The sequence below is a fragment of the Schistocerca cancellata genome, chromosome 5, assembly GCF_023864275.1.
Source record: "Schistocerca cancellata isolate TAMUIC-IGC-003103 chromosome 5, iqSchCanc2.1, whole genome shotgun sequence".
NCBI classification, from domain to species: Eukaryota; Metazoa; Arthropoda; class Insecta; order Orthoptera; family Acrididae; genus Schistocerca; species Schistocerca cancellata.
This window is the reverse complement of record NC_064630.1, coordinates 263,237,288-263,255,162: the sequence shown is the minus strand read 5'-3', so window position 1 is coordinate 263,255,162 and position 17,875 is coordinate 263,237,288. Positions and strand designations below refer to the sequence as shown.

Sequence of the window (17,875 nt, the reverse complement as noted above, 5' to 3'; positions counted from 1 at the left end):
CAGCCAGCCAGCCAGCGGCCGCTAGACTTGGACTGAGGGCTCATTCGAATGTTATCGTGTTCACATGTCTTGCTTTGTCAACTTGCTCAGTGCCTTATATGTGTTGTGTCGTTTTGAAATATATGTGTTCAATTTGACATTATAACATTCCCCCATTCCTGTCAATTGTTCCCTTATGCTCTTCCTGAAACTCTGTACAACCTCTGGTTTAGTCAGTTTATCCAGGTCCCATCTCCTTAAATTCCCACCTTTTTGCAGTTTCTTCAGTTTTAATCTACAGTTCATAACCAATAGATTGTGGTCAAAGTCCACATCTGTCCCTGGAAATGTGTTACAATTTAAAACCTGGTTCCTAAATCTCTGTCTTACCATTATATAATCTATCTGATACCGTCTAGTATCTCCAGAATTCTTCCATGTATACAACCTTCTTTCATGATTCTTGAACCAAGTGTTAGCTATGTTTAAGTTATGCTCTGTGCGAAACTCTACCAGGCAGCTTCCTCTTTCATTTCTTGGCCCCAATCCATATTCACCCACTATGTTTCCTTCTCTCGAATTCCAGTCACCCATGACTATTAAATTTTCGTCTCCTTTCACTACCTGAATAATTTCTTTTATCTCATCATAAATTTCATCAATTTCTTCTTCATCTGCAGAGCTAGTTGGCATATAAACTTGTACTACTGTAGTAGGCATGGGCTTCGTGTCTATCTTGGCCACAATAATGCGATCACTATGCTGTTTGTAGTAGCTTACCCACACTCCTATTTTTTATTCATTATTAAACCTGCTTCTGCGTTTCCCCTTATTTGATTTTGTGTTTATAACCCTGTATTCACCTGACCAAAAGTCTTGTTCCTCCTGCCACCGAACTTCACTAATTCCCACTATATCTAACTTTAACCTATCCATTTCCCTTTTTAAAATGATAAACTATGTAAAATCTCAACCACTGCAGTGTGGAGTGTTTATAATTTTGTGTGACAAAATAGGTAGTGAACACAACACAGTGTTACTACATACCGGAGTGAGATGGCTGTCCAGAGGAAAAGCACTATCGAGGCCTTATGAACTTTGTAATGAGTTACTGGTCTTCTTTAATGTGCAAAACAACTCAGTACAAAATTTTATTCAATTTTTATGCACATCTGGCAGACACTTTTACAGAGTGCAGTTAAATTAACTTGTCATAGTAAGAAATGAGTGCTACGACTTTTGACGCAAGAGATGAAATTGCATTTGTTGAAGTCTTCACAAACTTCCATCAGGGTCTCTTTGTTCATATTCTGTGACATTTCAGTGAGTATCATTCACATCATCTTCTGGCAGAGTGTCGATGAAACATGGACATCCCATCTATACAGCTGAGCGGAGTCTGTCTTTCCCTACCGCTTGCCCCAGCACGTGGGCTGGTGGTGAGGGAAGGGGTGCATAGGCACAGACTGTCATTTAGACCTATGTCTTCAGTCTTGCCTAGACTTGCACAGCATCAGCTGCTGCGTACGGTCACAGTGTATAGCTGCTAGTGCAGGATTCCATGCCGAACGTAACTAGTAGCCCTCATTGCTGTTGACGAGTTTGTCATGCACTCTCATCTCAGTTGTTCTTTGATGACACTTTCTCAAAAGCCACTAGCTTGGCGCAACGTTCTTGTTTCTCGATTTCAAATGTGTGTCCCTCATTGAGGCTGTGTTACGCTACTGCTGATGTGTCTTTATGCCACAGACTTATGCATCTAATGTGTTCGTGGCAGCACTTTGTTGGCCCAGTGTACTTGTGACCACACTCACAAGGGATGCTATATATACCAGATATTTGTAGTTGTAATTTGGCCTTCACCGAATGAAGCAAATCTTTCATTTTTTTTTTGTTGGTCGAAAAAGGCCTTGATGTTTTTCCCCAGGATTCTTGCAATTTTGTGTGAGGGAGACCCACTGTAGAGGATAAAGATGAGTTTATCTTCCTTTTTCTCTTCCTGTTTTTTGTGGATTGCAGTGTCATTTGTTTTCTTTAATGTATGTCTGATCTGCACTTCACTGTCTCCATTTTGGTGAAACACATCCCTGAGGTGTTGCAGTTCATTTGAGAGTCTGTCTTTGCCCTGTGAACTGGCATTGTTGAAAGGGTGTACTGCTGTGCTGGATGGTGACAGCTTGATGCATGAAGGTATGGATCTGGGTATGTCTTCTTTCTGTAGACTGCATGTCCCATCCAAAAAAGAAAGATGTCCATTGTGTTCTAGCTCCATTGGGTGGGGGAGGGGGGGGGGGTTCCATCAAAGCACCATAATTCTCAAAGTGTTACACCAGAGGAACAGTTTGGGAACCCCTACCTTAGGTAGGTCATAGAAAATACCAATCAGTGCTATTTTCTTCTTCTTCTTTCGTTTCACCCTCTTTGGGGTACGCTGGATCAATCATTTTTTTGTGCGGTGTTCTTTTCTTAGGGCCCAGTATTTCTTCATTCTTTCTGATCTTCTTCTCCTCTCTTCTTCTGAGATGAAGGGTTTGGACTTTTGTGTGGATTTGTCTTGGAACCTTATGTTTTCATCTTTAGTAATTAATTTAGCTGTTCAATCAATAAGTGAATTTTCTGAAATCTTTAATTCTACTAGATCTTTCTCAGTTTCTTTAAACCAGTTGGGCTTTGTCTTTCGATTATGGAAGAAGTCAAAGATTTGTTTAGTTAATCTGTTGGAATTCATTCTGAGAAGATGACCATAAAAATTTATTCTCCTTTTCTGCATAGGATCTGAAGGTTTTTCAGTTTTCTTGTAGAGTGTTTCATTTTTGATGTATATAATCTTATTGGCTTGAAATTTTGGCCCAGTGATTTTTATTAAAATTTTTCTTTCCTTTAGCTCAAGTTTCTCCATTTGGCCTTTGAAATGCATGTTAAGTGTTTCTGCTGCATATAGTGCTTCTGGCTTAATCACTGTCTTGTAATGTGTAATTTTGGACCCCCATGAAAGGGATTTTTTGTTGTATGTATTTTTTGTTAGTTGGAAGGCCAATTCAAGTTTATTTTTTCTGGATTCCATTGCTTTGCTTTCTCCAGCATTCCAACTAATCCATTCTCCGAGATATTTGAATTTTTTTACTATTTCAGTCTTCTGTTCTTGAACTTTCAGGTATTTACATGAGTGCTTGATGTTTGTCAATATCTTAGTTTTTTCAAAGGAGACGTGAAGACCTATTTTAGCTGCTTATTTCTTTAGTTCAAGGTTTTGCTCACATGCTTCTTGCATTGTTTCAGCAAACAGGGCCATATCATCTGCAAAAGCAATGCAGTTTACTTTAAGGTTCTTCTTTTTGGAACCCAGTCTTATACCACTCTTAATATTTGTGTTCCTGATGTGTTGGCAGAAGAGCCAACACCGTGTTGCTAAAGGAGGCCGAAATGCACGCGCTTAAGCTCACGCAGACTGACGTGAGGTCTGGAACAGTTAAAGGAGTTGAGTCTAATAAATAAAGTACGAAGCTCTTGGAATACTTAACTTTAATCCACAATTGGTGTACATCGCTCTTGTCGGTACGTGTTTTACAATCTCAATATTAACTGGTAATGGCGCCTTGCTAGGTCGTAGCAAATGATGTAGCTGAAGGCTATGCTAACTATTGTCTCGGCAAATGAGAGCGTATTTGTCAGTGTAGCTTCGCTAGCAAAGTCGGCTGTACAACTGGGCGAGTGCTAAGACGTCTCTCTAGACCTGCCGTGTGGCGGCGCTCGGTCTGCTATCACTGACAGTGGCGACACGAGGGTCCGACGTATACTAACGGACCGCGGCTGATTTAAAGGCTACCACCTAGCAAGTGTGGTGTCTGGCGGTGACACCACAGTTCCATTCTCTGACTGCTTTCTCAAGCACACAATTGAACAGCAACGGTCAGAGCCCATCCCCCTGTCGCACTCCCATTGTCATTTCAAAAGCCTAGGGGATGGCTGTGGCTAAGCCATGTCTGTGTTATATACTTTCTTCCAGGAGTGCTAGTTCTGCTAGGTTCGCAGAAGAGCGTCTGTGAAGTGCGGAAGGTAGGAGACAAGATACTGGCAGAATTGGAGCTGTGAGGACAGGTCGTGAGTTGTGCTTGGGTAGCTCAGTTGGTAGAGCACTTGCCCGCGAAAGGCAAAGGTTCCAAGTTCAAGTCTCGGTCCGGCACACAGTTTTAATCTGTGAGGAAGTTTCATATCAGTGCACACTCCGCTGCAGAGTGAAAATCTCGTTCTGGATTTAAGTATTTATTGACATCTCTTCGATCACCTTTCTTATATATGGGGTTTAACAATGGAATATTTGAATCTCTCTGAAAAAATGTGTCAAGTAAGTGAGCCTTATTTATTGCAGATAATACAGGGCTTATTTTATGGGAATGAATCTCTAGCACTCTGTTGGAAACACCATCAAATCCATATGAGCTTATATTTCTGAGGGAGTATTCATTTTCTTAATTTAGAGGGAGAAGTTGGTGTTATAATCATATGATAGAATTTTATGAGAGTTGCTTTTTCAATATACTGTTGTGCTTATCTTGAACTGTTTGTCCTTGAATTTTCTACTATATTTAAAAATTGATTATGAAAAGCATTTGCTACCTGTGTCGCATCATTTACAACCCTTACATTGTGGTGATATTATCCTATTCTTTGGCTGGTTGTCCTGTTTCTTGTTTCAGTACATTTAATGTAGCCTTAAGTCAGCCGCCGGAATCACTGATTTCGAACAAAACATGCATGTTCCTTGATTTTTAAGAATTTTTCTTAGTAATTTTGAGTAGTTTTTGTAGTGTGCATCTACTGCAGGATCTTTACTTGTTCTTGAAAGCAGATATAATTCGCTTTTCCTTTCACAAGGAAGCTTAGGACTAGAGTTGTTAATGCCGTGATACCAGTTTGTGCAATTGCTTTCCAGGAGAAATTATTGACATTATGTGCTTTTAGTAAATAATTATTTGAGGGAAATGCTCAATAATGTTCTAACATCGTGTTCTTTATAAATGTTCACAGGTATCAGAAGAAGATTAAAGTTGCTCCATGGAGTGAGGATGCAATTAAAACTGGTCTTTGTTCTGTCCCTCCAGCTTATTGCCCTTCATCAGTTTTGGGACTTTATAACACATCATCAATGACCGATCTTTTTGAGAACGTATTAACACAGTTTAAAAAACTCTATAGCCGAAAGGTAACTTTATCCTTATTTAGTTTCACAACAGAACTGTTGTAAAGTTATGCAGTGTAGGCTGTGGGTCAGAAATTTCTTGATTGTGTTTTAGATATTAAATATTTTGTCCCAAAAGGCTAGGTGAAACATACAGACAGTAGAATTAAAAAACTAGTGAGTTGCAGTTTACATAGTTCAGTTTAAATGGTCTTAAAATATGTGGGTGGAAATGGGGAACTTGTTTTCTAAGTAATGACTCATTGGTTATTTACAAGAAAGACATATTTGATTTGGAATATAAAGCAATGCAGTAACATTTTTATGTAACTTGACAGTGGTTTACATAATGTGTTGTGGTAATATGGGTCAAGATTTTATCTATATATTTTTTGTAAATGAAAATTCAGGCAGTTCATCTGTTGCATTTATGACTTATTTACACGAGAACTGCTAATTCATGTGTGGGGAAAAATTTACGCTGTATTTTATGGAGTGTAAGACACACTTTTTTCTTCGAAAAATTGCCTCCAAAATTGAGGTGCGACTTACACTCGAAATTAATATGAACATGCCAAATGTTTGATTTAAAATTCCGGCCAGTCTTAAAAATTGTCATATATTTGATGCCGTGGGAAACCTCTCGCTCTCTGGCAACATCAGATTCAGCTGACAGCTGTAGTGCCCTGATGTGATGAACATTAGTAGTGGGGATTCACAAGCTTGCTAACAATGCCTCCCTCCTGTTCTGCCATCATAAACCCAGAACACTGTCTGGGCCATGATGTGTCATTGCAGTCTGCAGTGCCAGTGAATTTGAATTGAAAATGATTTATGTTGTCAGTAACAGTACAATATTTCTGTTAGTAGCTAGTTTTGTAATGAAAAAAAGAAAAGTATTCATATTATGTGGGCTGCAAATGGAAAGTAATAGCATATGCAAAAGAACATGGAGCAGCATTTCAGTCCTGCACCAACAGAACAAAACCATTCGTATTTGGCGTACTAATAAAGAAGATATGGGTAAAAAGAGGAAGACTAAATATGTAAATAGAGGACTGAATGCAAAATGGCTAAAACTAGAATATGAGTTATTGAAATGGATTCAAGGACACTGTCAAAATGATTCAAATACCTGCTCATAAGCTAGTGCTACAGTGGAACTTAACAGATTTTAAGGATGGAGTTGGTTTTGAGCTTCAGCTCAGCTCACATCCAGTCCCTATCTGTACCAAACAATGTCACAAAAGACAGTGTAAATCTAAACTATACAGTTAATATGCACGAGCTTATGCCTTGTAAATATACAAATGCATGCAAAATTAAAGATCAGACAATAGAAGCACTCACACAAAGCTAAACAAATGACTTTCTTCCACTTAGAAGCTTGTCATATAATGAACAAACAAATGTTCCATACTGCTGATGATGTTTGAACTGATGATGGGGCCTTACAGGAACTACAACAGCTGTTCAAAACCAGTGATGTCTGTGCTACAGATGGCATAAATCCATGTCCGCTACTGGTGTATCTGTATCCATTTTCACCAGAAAACTTTGAAGGTAGGAGTAAGCAAAGTATTGTCATGTGCAGGTGTGTAATTTTTATACAAATTCCAGTACACAAACCTGCAATCCCAGTGTGACCATTTTTCAGCCACAATTATGAGGTGATTTCTTTATAGACTAGGATATATAACACTACCTGTAAGGCCATAGGATATTAAATCTCCACTACCTGCCAAGGACTACCATTTTTAGGCCTAAAGGTAATCACAAGTTTGACATGCCATCACATAAGCCTTGCAACATGTGTTCCACACTAGGAAAGTGAAACTCATTGCACTGTGTCACTTTCATGAATCATCTAAAGAACAGTTTACACTCCCCAAGCATTTTCTGTCTGCTACATCTTGTTTAATGTTATCTGCAGGTGTGTGAACTTACTACAAGGGCTGTTGGAAAAGGATCTGACCTTATTTTTTATTGTTGATACCAACAATGGAATCCGGTCACGTGCTCTCTGTCTGTAGACATCCATGTTGTGTATGCCTGACTTTTTCATGGCTGCAGGGACAACCAGTCTCTGGTTAGCTATGGAAAAGTCAACACGTGTAAGTGGTAGTAGTCTGATTTTGTGTTGTGGACAAAATGACAGCAAAAGTGGAGCAATGTTACTGCATGAAATTTTGTTTTAAGCTTGGTAATTCTCACGTTGGAACAATCCACAAGGTTCAACAAGTGTTTGGGATGAAATAATGGGTACCAGACAGATAAAGGAGTGGTACAACCATGTCATAGGTGGCTGCTCATCAAATGAAGAGTGAAGCACTTTCAGGTCAGCCCTCAGAATCCACAAATGACGTTGTTACAGATCATGTAAGAATCCTGGTATGCAGGATAGATGAATTATGATCAGAGAAGTTGCAGATGACATTATAATCAGTACTGGATCCATTGATTCCATTTTAATGGGACATTTGAACCTCAGAAGGATCTTAGCAAATTTTATGCTAAAGCTGCAACCAACTGAGCAAAATCAACTTCATTCAGCAATCACACAGGGTGTGCTGGATATGGTGAACAGTAACCCCAACTTTCTTAACCCAGTTATCACTGACGATAAGTCTTGTGTTTATGGGTATGCCCCAGAAACAAAGTTCCAGTCATCGCAGTAGAAGTATCCAGCACCCTGAAGACCAAAACAGCAAGGCACATCTGCAACAAAGTGAATGTGGAGTTGTCCATGACAAGTCAGTCCCAAAAGATATAATGTCAATGAGGAGAACTGCCAATACATTCTGCATCGCCTTCATGAAGCAGTGGCGAAGACAGCTGAACTTGTAGGCTGTTGGTACCTTCATCACGATAATGCACTTGCTCATTGTTCTCAGTTACTTCAGAGTTTTTTGGCCAAACACAACATGACTGTGATCTGTCAGCCTCCCTATTACCTTGACCTAGCACCAAGTGACTTCTAGCTTTTCCCCAGACTGGAAAAACTCTGAAAAGGATCAAAGTTCAGAGCAAGGAAGATGTTATGACTTCAGAACAGGGAAGGCACTATGCAGAATTCAACAAAGCAGCTGTGCACCACATCAAAAAAGACTTCCTGGCATTGCTTTCACCAGTGTTGGGAAAGATGTGTAGAAATTGGAGAAGAGTGGTGTCAAACAATTGAATCTGAATAAACACTGATTTTATAAATAAAAGTTGGATACTTTTTGAACAGCCCTTATATTAACTTTAACATGTTTACAAACCTTAAAAGTCATACTAATTGTAAAATTTCTCCTATGTTTGATTTTTCTAGTGTGAAAAATCATAATAATTCCAAAAACAACCATCATTTACACGTAGTTATGTGCCGCTGTTTGGCATAGTTCCACACTGGTTTTCTTTTGGTGTTGAGTAATAAACCAATGGAAAGATAATATTTTCTCTTCATAATCCTGTGGCATTTTCTGAGATATTTTGGTTTTGGTTTGCGTACTCAGTCCATAAACTCACAGCTCCAGGCAGTGCTGGCTTCGGTCACACAATTTTGAGGCTGTTACCAATGTCCTACACCATAGTGCCGGTTAGGGGTATCCAAGGGGTGTCCAGCATGTCCTATGCATCCCCAGAAAGGCCTCTACCCATGTTTAGCCATTATTGGCTGCATTGAGGTTGAACCCTGTTCCTTGGTCAAGTGAGAGCTTCTTTCAACGTTTGTGGAGAAGGTAAGACTTTCCTGGAGACAAACAGAAATGCATCCCATGTTTGTTCAACAAACAGGTTTTAGGAGCTGTATGTGGCTGATAATGATCCTGAGCCAGCTTCAATTGTTTGTCATGTTCCAAAAATTGTCTCTCAGCTTGCAAGGTCTGGACATTCACAAACGGTGGGATTATTGGTGGTTGGGAGCTCCACTGTTAGGTGTGTAATTGATCCCCTTAGGATATGACTGCCAAGGTGGGGAAGAAATCCAGTGTTTACTCTTAGAGTGCATGCCAGAGGGAGGCAACCCAAATGTGGAACAGGGCATTGCAGATTACATGACAAGTAATGAGTGCAGCCAATTGCAAGTGGTGGCTTATCTCAGTACTAACATAGTATGCCCCTTTGAATCAGAAGAGATTCTCTCTGATTTCTGTTTACTGTCTGAAGTAGTAAACACATCCAATCTTGTTTGCAAGATGAAGACAGATTTCACCATCTGCAGCATCACTGACAGGACTGACCGTGCATCTTTGGTGCGTGGCTGAGTAAGGGGTCTGAATGAAAGGTTCAGAGGGTTCTTACACACAGAATGTGGCTGCTGTGGTAGCAAGAGCTGTGTGCTGTGGACTAGGCACATATTATTTTATTTTATAAAGGTTAAAGGGTCTTGGAAAAGTTCTAACAGTGATACAGACTCAAAAAGAGCAGGTCAAACATGAGACAAGGGTAGACATAGAAAATGTAGATATTATAGTTACAAATTATCATAGTTGTGTAGGGAAAGGACCAAAGCTCAAGTGCTCATAGAATGCACTGAAACAGATATAGTTATGTGTATTGAAAGCTAGCTAAAGCCAGAGACAGGCTCAGCCAAATTTTTTACCTAATCCATTGGTTCATAGGCGACACATTGGATAATGTTGTGGAAGCTGAACAATATTTGAACAAGACAGCTGCTCATCATCTTCAGATGCTTACTGACATTTTGTTACAGTGGCTTGCCAATAAATATGCTGACTCGCCAGAAAAGCACAGACATCATAGACGAATCATAGAGCACGGCGAGATCCAGTGCCCGCTGTCTGAGAAACAGGCTAGCATCTTCATATGCGCGACATTAGAAAAGTGCAGGCACAAATTGCTGCCCTGCGCATGCAGCCAGAGTGTTTGTGCCCAGTTTAAGTGTGCGCACTCCGATTTCCTGTCTTTGTTGACTGGTATTTGCTCCTTTGTGGCTGTCGATGCCTTAATAACGCATGCTTATTCCCATGCCTTGCTGAGCTTAAGTCCCATATGTCTATTAATCAGGCTGTTGCTTGTATGTATTTCAACTATTTCTTTAATGACAGAGTCGAAGTAGGTGGTTGGAAATGAAAGGATCTTTGTCTCTCCTTAGGTCCTGCTATGTCTCGTGCCAAGACAGTGTCAAGCAAACTTTTCTGGCTGACTGAATCTGGTGCCTTTATCTGTAACAGTGTGACATGTATGGCCATTGTATGACTTGCCTCACTGGCACGAGATTTTATATATCCCTGGTCTCCATAGACCTAGGTTTTCTTTAACAGAACCCAGCATCTTATAAACTCACACTGGAGGGTGGAGGACACATTTTATTTCATGTTTCTTGAACAGCCTGCCAATTTCAAGACACATCAGCAACATAGGGTAGAAAAACCATCCTCGTGGAGTTCTCTATTTCTTCTGGCTGTTCTTGAGGTTTATTGCATACAGGCTGACATACAATATGAACCTGTTTGTCTGAGTACCCGTTTTGTACAAGGGCAGAACAAAGTTGGCTAAGCTCTGCTGATAACTGCCCTGCATCTGAGATAATTCTAGTCCTATAAGTGAGAGTCCATAATATGTCACTGCATTGGGATGGGTGATGGCAGCTCATAGCTCATATATATAGGTCAGTGTGAGTTGGTTTACAAAACACACTGTTACTCAAGGAACAGTCTTATTCTCTGCAGATGAAGAAATCTAAGAATGGGAGGTCTCCATTATTCTCCACTTTCATGATGAAGCAAATGCTTAGGTGCAGGGAACTAATACATTAAAGAAATGCTGAAGTGTTGTTGCCCCATGTGGCCATACTACAAAGGTGTCACCCACACATCTCCAGAAACATTTAGGTGTCAGTACTGCTGACTGAAGTGCTTTTTACTCAAAGCCTTCATAAAAAGGTTAGCAACTATGGAAGACAAGGGGCTGCCCATAGCCACTCTACCAGTTTACTCAAAATATTGTTCATTAAATAAAAAGTAAGTTGAGGTGAGCACATGTTTGAATAGATGTGAGATGTTCTCCTCCAACTTTGCTCCAATAAGTTGTAATCCACTACAGGTACTTGTGTGAACAAAGAGACCACATAAAAACTCACTAATGTGTCAGCTGGTTTGAGATGCAAAATCTTCAGTTACTACACAAAATCTTCTGAGTTCTTGAATGCGATGTTCACATTTTCCTCAGTAAAGAAGTCAGATATTTTGCCAGGTAATGTGTTGGGGCTTCTACATTGCTCACAATAGGGCCAAGTGGAACTCATTCCGTACTTATCTTAGAGAGCCCATAAAGACATGGTGGAACTTGCACCTGTACTCCTAAGCTCTTTTTAAGATATTCAGGAAACTGGTTGGACCTGAGGAGGGCAGATGCCTTCCATTATACTGCATCAGTTTGATCCTCTGGAGACAACAGAGTCCTCCAGTAAACCCGTCATCTTGCCGAAGTAAGGTTTTGGAGTCAGAAGAACAGTACCATTTCCCTTGTCAGCAGGTAAAATTACTACTTGTGTGTCTTCTCTTGAGGATCAGAGCACTTGTAAGGAAATCAATAAATATGTATGTTAGAGAAGTAATTAACAATTCCGACAATAAAATCAAATCAATATGGAATGTTGTTAGAAGGGAGACAGGAAAAGTAACCACTGGTGTAGGTAGTATTACTATTAAAGAGAATGAGACCATCCTAACCAACAGCACACAACCATTTCTTAAGAGTCTGTTTTGAAAAAATTTAGACAGATTACATTTCACCTAACAACCTCTTATGAAATAAGTAAAATTATTAAATCTTTGAAAAATAAATGCTCTGTTGGAGTAGATGACATCTCTAATAAGATATTAAAATGATGTGGAGCAATTACAGCTGATCTTCTGAGTCACATATGTAATGCATCACTAACTGGAGGTATTTTCCCAGACAGGTTAAAATATGCCATTGTCAGGCCTCTCTTCCAAAAGGGAGACACCATAGATGTCAATAATTATCGGCCAGTATCCTTGCTTACAGAATTTTCAAAAATCTTCGAGAAAGTAATGTACTCAAGAGTGGTTAGCCATCTAAACAATACTGGGATACTTCATAAATCACAGTTCAGAGTTCAAAAATGCTGTTCCACTGATTAAGTAATATACAGTTTCACTGTCCACATAATAGAGTCTTTAAATAGTAAATGTCACCAATAGGAATTTTCTGTGACTTGTCCAAAGCATTTTATTGTGTGAACCATGAAATTATGTTACAGAAATTCCAATTCTATAGTATAAATGGAATAGCATATGAGTGGTTTAAGTCATACCTACAGAACAGGAAGCAAAAAGTTTCCTTCTGTGGGTCAAGTGATTTAAATAAGTTTCCCACTTCATCTGACGGGTGAAATTACATTAGGTGTTCCGCATGGTCAATCATGGGTCCCCTTCTGTTCTTGATATATGTGATCGATCTCCCTTCCTATCTTAGACAGGAAGCTGAACTGACAATGTTTGCTGATGATACAATCATTATTAATCCAGTAAAAGAAACTCCAATTGAAAATGATGCAAGTAAGGTCTTTGAAAAAGTCATTAATTGGTTTTCTGCAAATGGGCTTTCTCTAAACTTTGAAAAAACACAGTACATCCAATTTTCTGCTGCAAAAAGTTAATTGCCAATTTTGAGGATATAGAAATTAGTAAGCTAACATACTTTGCATACTTTCACTCTCTGATGTCATACGGAATAATATATTGGGGTAATTCAACATTTAGACAAAAAGTATTCACTGCTCAAAAGAAAGTGATTAGAATAATGTGTGGGGTTCATAGTCGCACATCTGGTAGGCATCTTTTTAAAAGATTGGGAAGTCTTACAACAGCCTCACAGTACATTTACTCACAAATGAAATTTTTTCTCAGCAACATGGACCAATTTAAAAACAACAGTGACATTCATGATTATAATACCAGAAAAAGGAAAGACTTATACTATCCTTTACTGAACCTATCTTTGGCTTAGAAAGGAGTAAAATATGCTGCTATAAAAATTTTCGACAAATTACCAGATGAAATAAAATGTCTGACAGACAGCAGTAATAGCTTCAAAAATAGATTGAAATCATATTTCCTTGTCAACTCCTTCTCTACCATAGATGAATTCTTGAATAGGAATAAATAAATCTATAAATATATACTATATACTATGCTTTTTGTGCCATTTAAGGGAATGGCATAAATAATAGAAATATTAATCTTTAACTCTGAATCTTGTTTCATATGTGCATTTCTTGTGCACTTGACACGTTCCACATGATAACAGCTACTGTACCATGCAGTTGATCAGTGGAAGATGCAACCAACTAACTAACTTAACAGTAGTGATAACTGGACTGTTGGTAGCACATTGGAACTTGTGAGTTAGTCCTTCCACAGATTTCTTGTGATTTTTTTTTTTTTTTTTTTAGATCCACCCTCTGCAGTGGTCAATGTTTCCTGTCACGTCTTAGTTTAACTGTGGTCACTCCTTCGTATTTCCACTTCACAGTCACATAACCAACAGTAGACTTCGTCAGGTTTAGATGGATTGAAATATCCCTGATTGATCTCATACTTGTGTGACTTTCAGTAAATAGTCCACATTCAAAGTCACTGAGCTCTCCTGACCAACCAGATTTTTCTGTTCCTACTTCTACATTAACTCTAGAACACAAACTTTCATAATTATTATGACTGCCAATTTTTCATTGTCGCTTGAAAAGTGCGGGAAGGTGACAAGCGCTTCCGTCTCATAAGTACCTTTCTAGCTTCAGATGTGCTTATGACTGCCAAGAAGAAACTCCATGCACTGCTTAGAAAACAGTGGCAGCTTTTCTGAAAGTCGTCATTTTTACAAATGTTTGTAACTTCGTTACATCTTATAACGTCAGTAATGCTCACAGTATGGGTTTATGATTACTTTTATACATGATCCAAGATTTGTTTCCTGAGATAATAATACGAGCATTTATAAACTCAGTGTATTACTATCTCATATTTCATTTCAGATCCCAGATTTAATAAAGGCAAATGGCCCAAATCTTTTAGATAAAATACAGAAATGACTTAATGAGCTGGAGCAAGAGGAGAATGACAGCAACATGTATGACCCGACAAGTGAAGATGAACCCAATAACATTGAAGAGGATGATATTGACCTTACAGATGGTGAGATTGAAGATCGCCAAATTACAGTCATTGGTGCAGACCTTCCAAAGACTGGCAAAAAATGGAGCGATACTCTGTTCCAATCAAGAAAACGATCTAGGACTGTTTCTTCATCTTTCGGTGGCAAGGACTACATCATTTGGACTCAAAAGATCTCTCTGCAGGGTAAGGATGGACGTCGCTGGTCATCTTCAGCTCCTAAAAACAAGACAGTGCCTACACCTCAAAAAAATATTGTCCATCGTATTCAGTCCCCTATTAGTGGTGCTAGAAATGCTGCTACACTGTTAGAAATATTTTCTTTATTTGTCACAGATGACATGTTACAATTAATAGTAAATCACATGAATAAAGAGGTAATGAGGAAAATATAAAAATCCAAAGAGCACTCAGAGTACAACTTCCACTGAAGAATTAAAAACTTTAAGTGGTGTCCTGATCTTGACATCAGCTTTGAAGAATAACCATTTATCAACTTGTGAATTGTTTGACAGTAATTCATGTAGCCCTAGATATAAAGCAGCCATGAGTTTCAAGTGATTTGAGTTTTTAATTTTCTTGTCTGAGGTTTGATGGTAAAGGAATTATGGGATGAATTTGTTATCAATTACTGTATCTATTACAGACCAGGCTCATTCATTACAGTGGGTGCACAACTCCTTGCATTTTGTGGCAATGTCCATTTCATATGTTCATAGCCAACAAGCCTGCTAAATAGGGGATTAAAATTGTCATGGCGTGTGATGCAGGAACAAAATATATGGTTGATGCTTCCCCATATCCCGGCAAAGCACAGATTCTGAAGGTCTGAGAATACTAAGTGAAGGAGCTCTCAAAAACAATGAGAGGATCTAACTGAAATGTTACAGTTGATAACTGGTTCACATCTATCAAGTTAGCCGATGATCTGCTTAAGGAGAAACTTGCTCTCGTTGGTACTTTGAGACACAATAAGCAAGAAATACCTCCAGAATTACTTATAACCAAGAAGAGGAACATCTATGTTCATCTTTTACAAGGAAATGACTCTTGTCTCTCATAAACTTAAGGCAAATAAAATAGTCCTTCTGTTAACAATGACGCATGACCAAGCTGAAATAGATGAAGTAACTAAGAAACCTAAGGCGATTCATTGCTACGACACAAAAGGTGGCGTTAATTCATTAGCCCAGATGTCTTGCAACATTTCTTGCAGCCGGAAGGCTAAATGCTGGCCTTTGTGTGTCTTTTACGGAATTTTGAACATTAGGTGCAGGTAAGTCACCTTCACAACACCACCCGTGAGAAGGAGAATGTCCTAAAGAGGAAAAACTTTGTAATACGACTGAGTGAAGAGCTACTCTCACCATGGATGCAAAGCAGGCTACACATACCAGGAGTATCAAATGACCTCCGCCTCACTATACAGTCTGTCCTTGGAATTGAACACCATCGTGAGGACATTGGTGGAAATGCTGGAATATCATCTGCCCTGAGGAGAACTATCTGCCACATATGTCCATCGAAAAAGAGAAGAATGACGACAACGTTTTGTGCTGTTTGTCGTAAGGCTTTTGCTAAGAGCATTGAGCACAATTATACACTAATTGTTCGAAATAAATGTTCATATTGTTGTCAAAAACTATTGTTTCTGTGATTATAGACTGTGGCCTGTATTGTTTATTAGTGATAATTAATAAATAATAAAATGTGTTACCAAATTTTGCTTACATTTTGTTATGTCATAAAAATTACGAATGTTTGTAACATTAGATAATAGAAGAACGTTTGTGTTCTAGTGTTAACAACACAATACTTCCCACCTCCTTTTATACTGGAAGATCTGCAACTTGTGATCTTTATTGGCCAGTCCTGCATCACGTAGACACTGTATTCTGACCAACATGTACTAGTAGTTTCAGTATGAGTGGGTTGGGTATAGACATCTTTGAAAGCTGTTCTCTGGCTCAGTGAGCTGTGGCTGGTATCAAGGCTCATGGACCTTTAAACATTAAGATGACACTACTTTGTCTGATGATCTTATTTCTCTTAATATAAAAACTGATAAAAGTATGAACATTGAAGAGTTAGTGGAGCAGACACAGCTACTGCTCTGATATAAAAGAATTACTATTATCAATCAGCTTTTTTAAGTGCTTTTGAAAGTGTGTGTACTGATGCATTTGACTGTCCTCCAATCTGTCAGTTGGAACCTATACCCAGCAACCAACTATTCTATGAGATGTTACTGAGAACAGAACATTTTACAATTTGAGTTTATGCTCTACAAGAAGTAACACTGTATTCTATCACAGTAATTGTTATTTGGTTTATGATAAGTTAATTGTATACCATTTACTGTAATGGTGTCATGTCATATCTCATGTTTCATTCACTCTGTGTGTATATTTATCTATTCAGTATGTTTCTTTCTGTGATTATTATATAAATTTTCTTAATATTCTCATATGATGAACGAAGTGTTATGTTACAGGCTCATACACATCATTACCTTCAAGTTGACGGATTTGATGAGTCATATTTTCTCTCAAGTATGGAAAGTCTCCAAACTTCAGCTGCAGACTACAAAAAGATATTGCACCAGGATGTTGTGAAAATACCTAGAATACAGGTTGTGTGATCTGTGCTGTAGTGAGATTGTGTTTGTAATGCAAACAAATGAATTTTTACTAAATGCTGAGATAAAAGATGGTTGCAAACATGTAAATATTGCATATTTTTATACCTGACAGCACTCTGATTTTTTGACTTTGGTGTTTTATTAAATAAGCATGGTACTGTGAACAGTCAGCATTGGAATGTTGAATTTTGTAAATTCCACTGTAATGGAAGGTGAAAGTTGCTTAACAAATATACAGTCCTACTATTATAATATTCTGTTCCCTTTTTTTAATGATTTTTATCACTCACTTTATTTAAATTTCTCTTGTGAACACACTCCTGTGCAAATTTGCACACATTCTGAAACACAACAATCGGAGTTAACATTTAAATTTTTTGTGAGCAGACAGACTGTGTTACTTGTCAGCTAAATGTTGGCAGGTAAAAGTGTAAGTAGCAGCATTCAGAACAATTCTCTTAATGTGAACTGACAGAAATTTATCTAAGGCTGTTGCCTAACTTTACTGTACCTTTATATCATACTAAAATATTTTGTACTGAATAGAAACCATAGGATGAGTAAACATAACTATCCAGTGTGTAATGTTTACTTTGAGTGATAGATAAAGGTGTAAACAAGGACTTAAAGGTGGTTGCTCAGTTTACAAACTGTTGTCCTCATTTAGAGTCCATAAATGCATATTTACACAAATAGTGACAATGTCCCTGTGCTGCAGCCATCTTGCACAGCAAGGGTGGTCATGCTCCCATAACAGGCCATACAGAAGTTACAGTGGAGTTGTATCATGTGACCAGTGAAGTCTTGTTAACAAATCTGATGGGCGTGCTGTTTTCTTGATCCCAAATTGAATGGGGTGGGGGGCTGAGAAAGAGGGTAGTAGTTGTAGTAGTACTGACAAAATGTGTTTTGTGATGGTCATCTGCTGTGGTA

General features: G+C 38.5%; 1 protein-coding gene across 3 annotated transcripts in view; it reads left to right on the top strand.

Moving 5' to 3' along the window:
• Positions 1-17,194, top strand: part of LOC126188181 (tubulin epsilon chain-like) — a 154,174-nt gene extending 136,980 nt beyond the window's left edge. For 2 of the 3 annotated variants that reach the window (XM_049929703.1, XM_049929705.1), the window contains exons 9-10: positions 5,008-5,182; positions 16,796-17,194. In XM_049929703.1, the coding sequence (XP_049785660.1) occupies positions 5,008-5,182; positions 16,796-16,942 (322 nt within the window). In that variant the 3' untranslated portion in view covers positions 16,943-17,194. Of the gene's footprint in view, positions 1-5,007; positions 5,183-14,162; positions 14,342-16,795 lie in introns of those variants that run through there. The other variant, XM_049929704.1, reaches the window with a different exon arrangement.
• Positions 17,195-17,875: the final 681 nt, after the last annotated feature.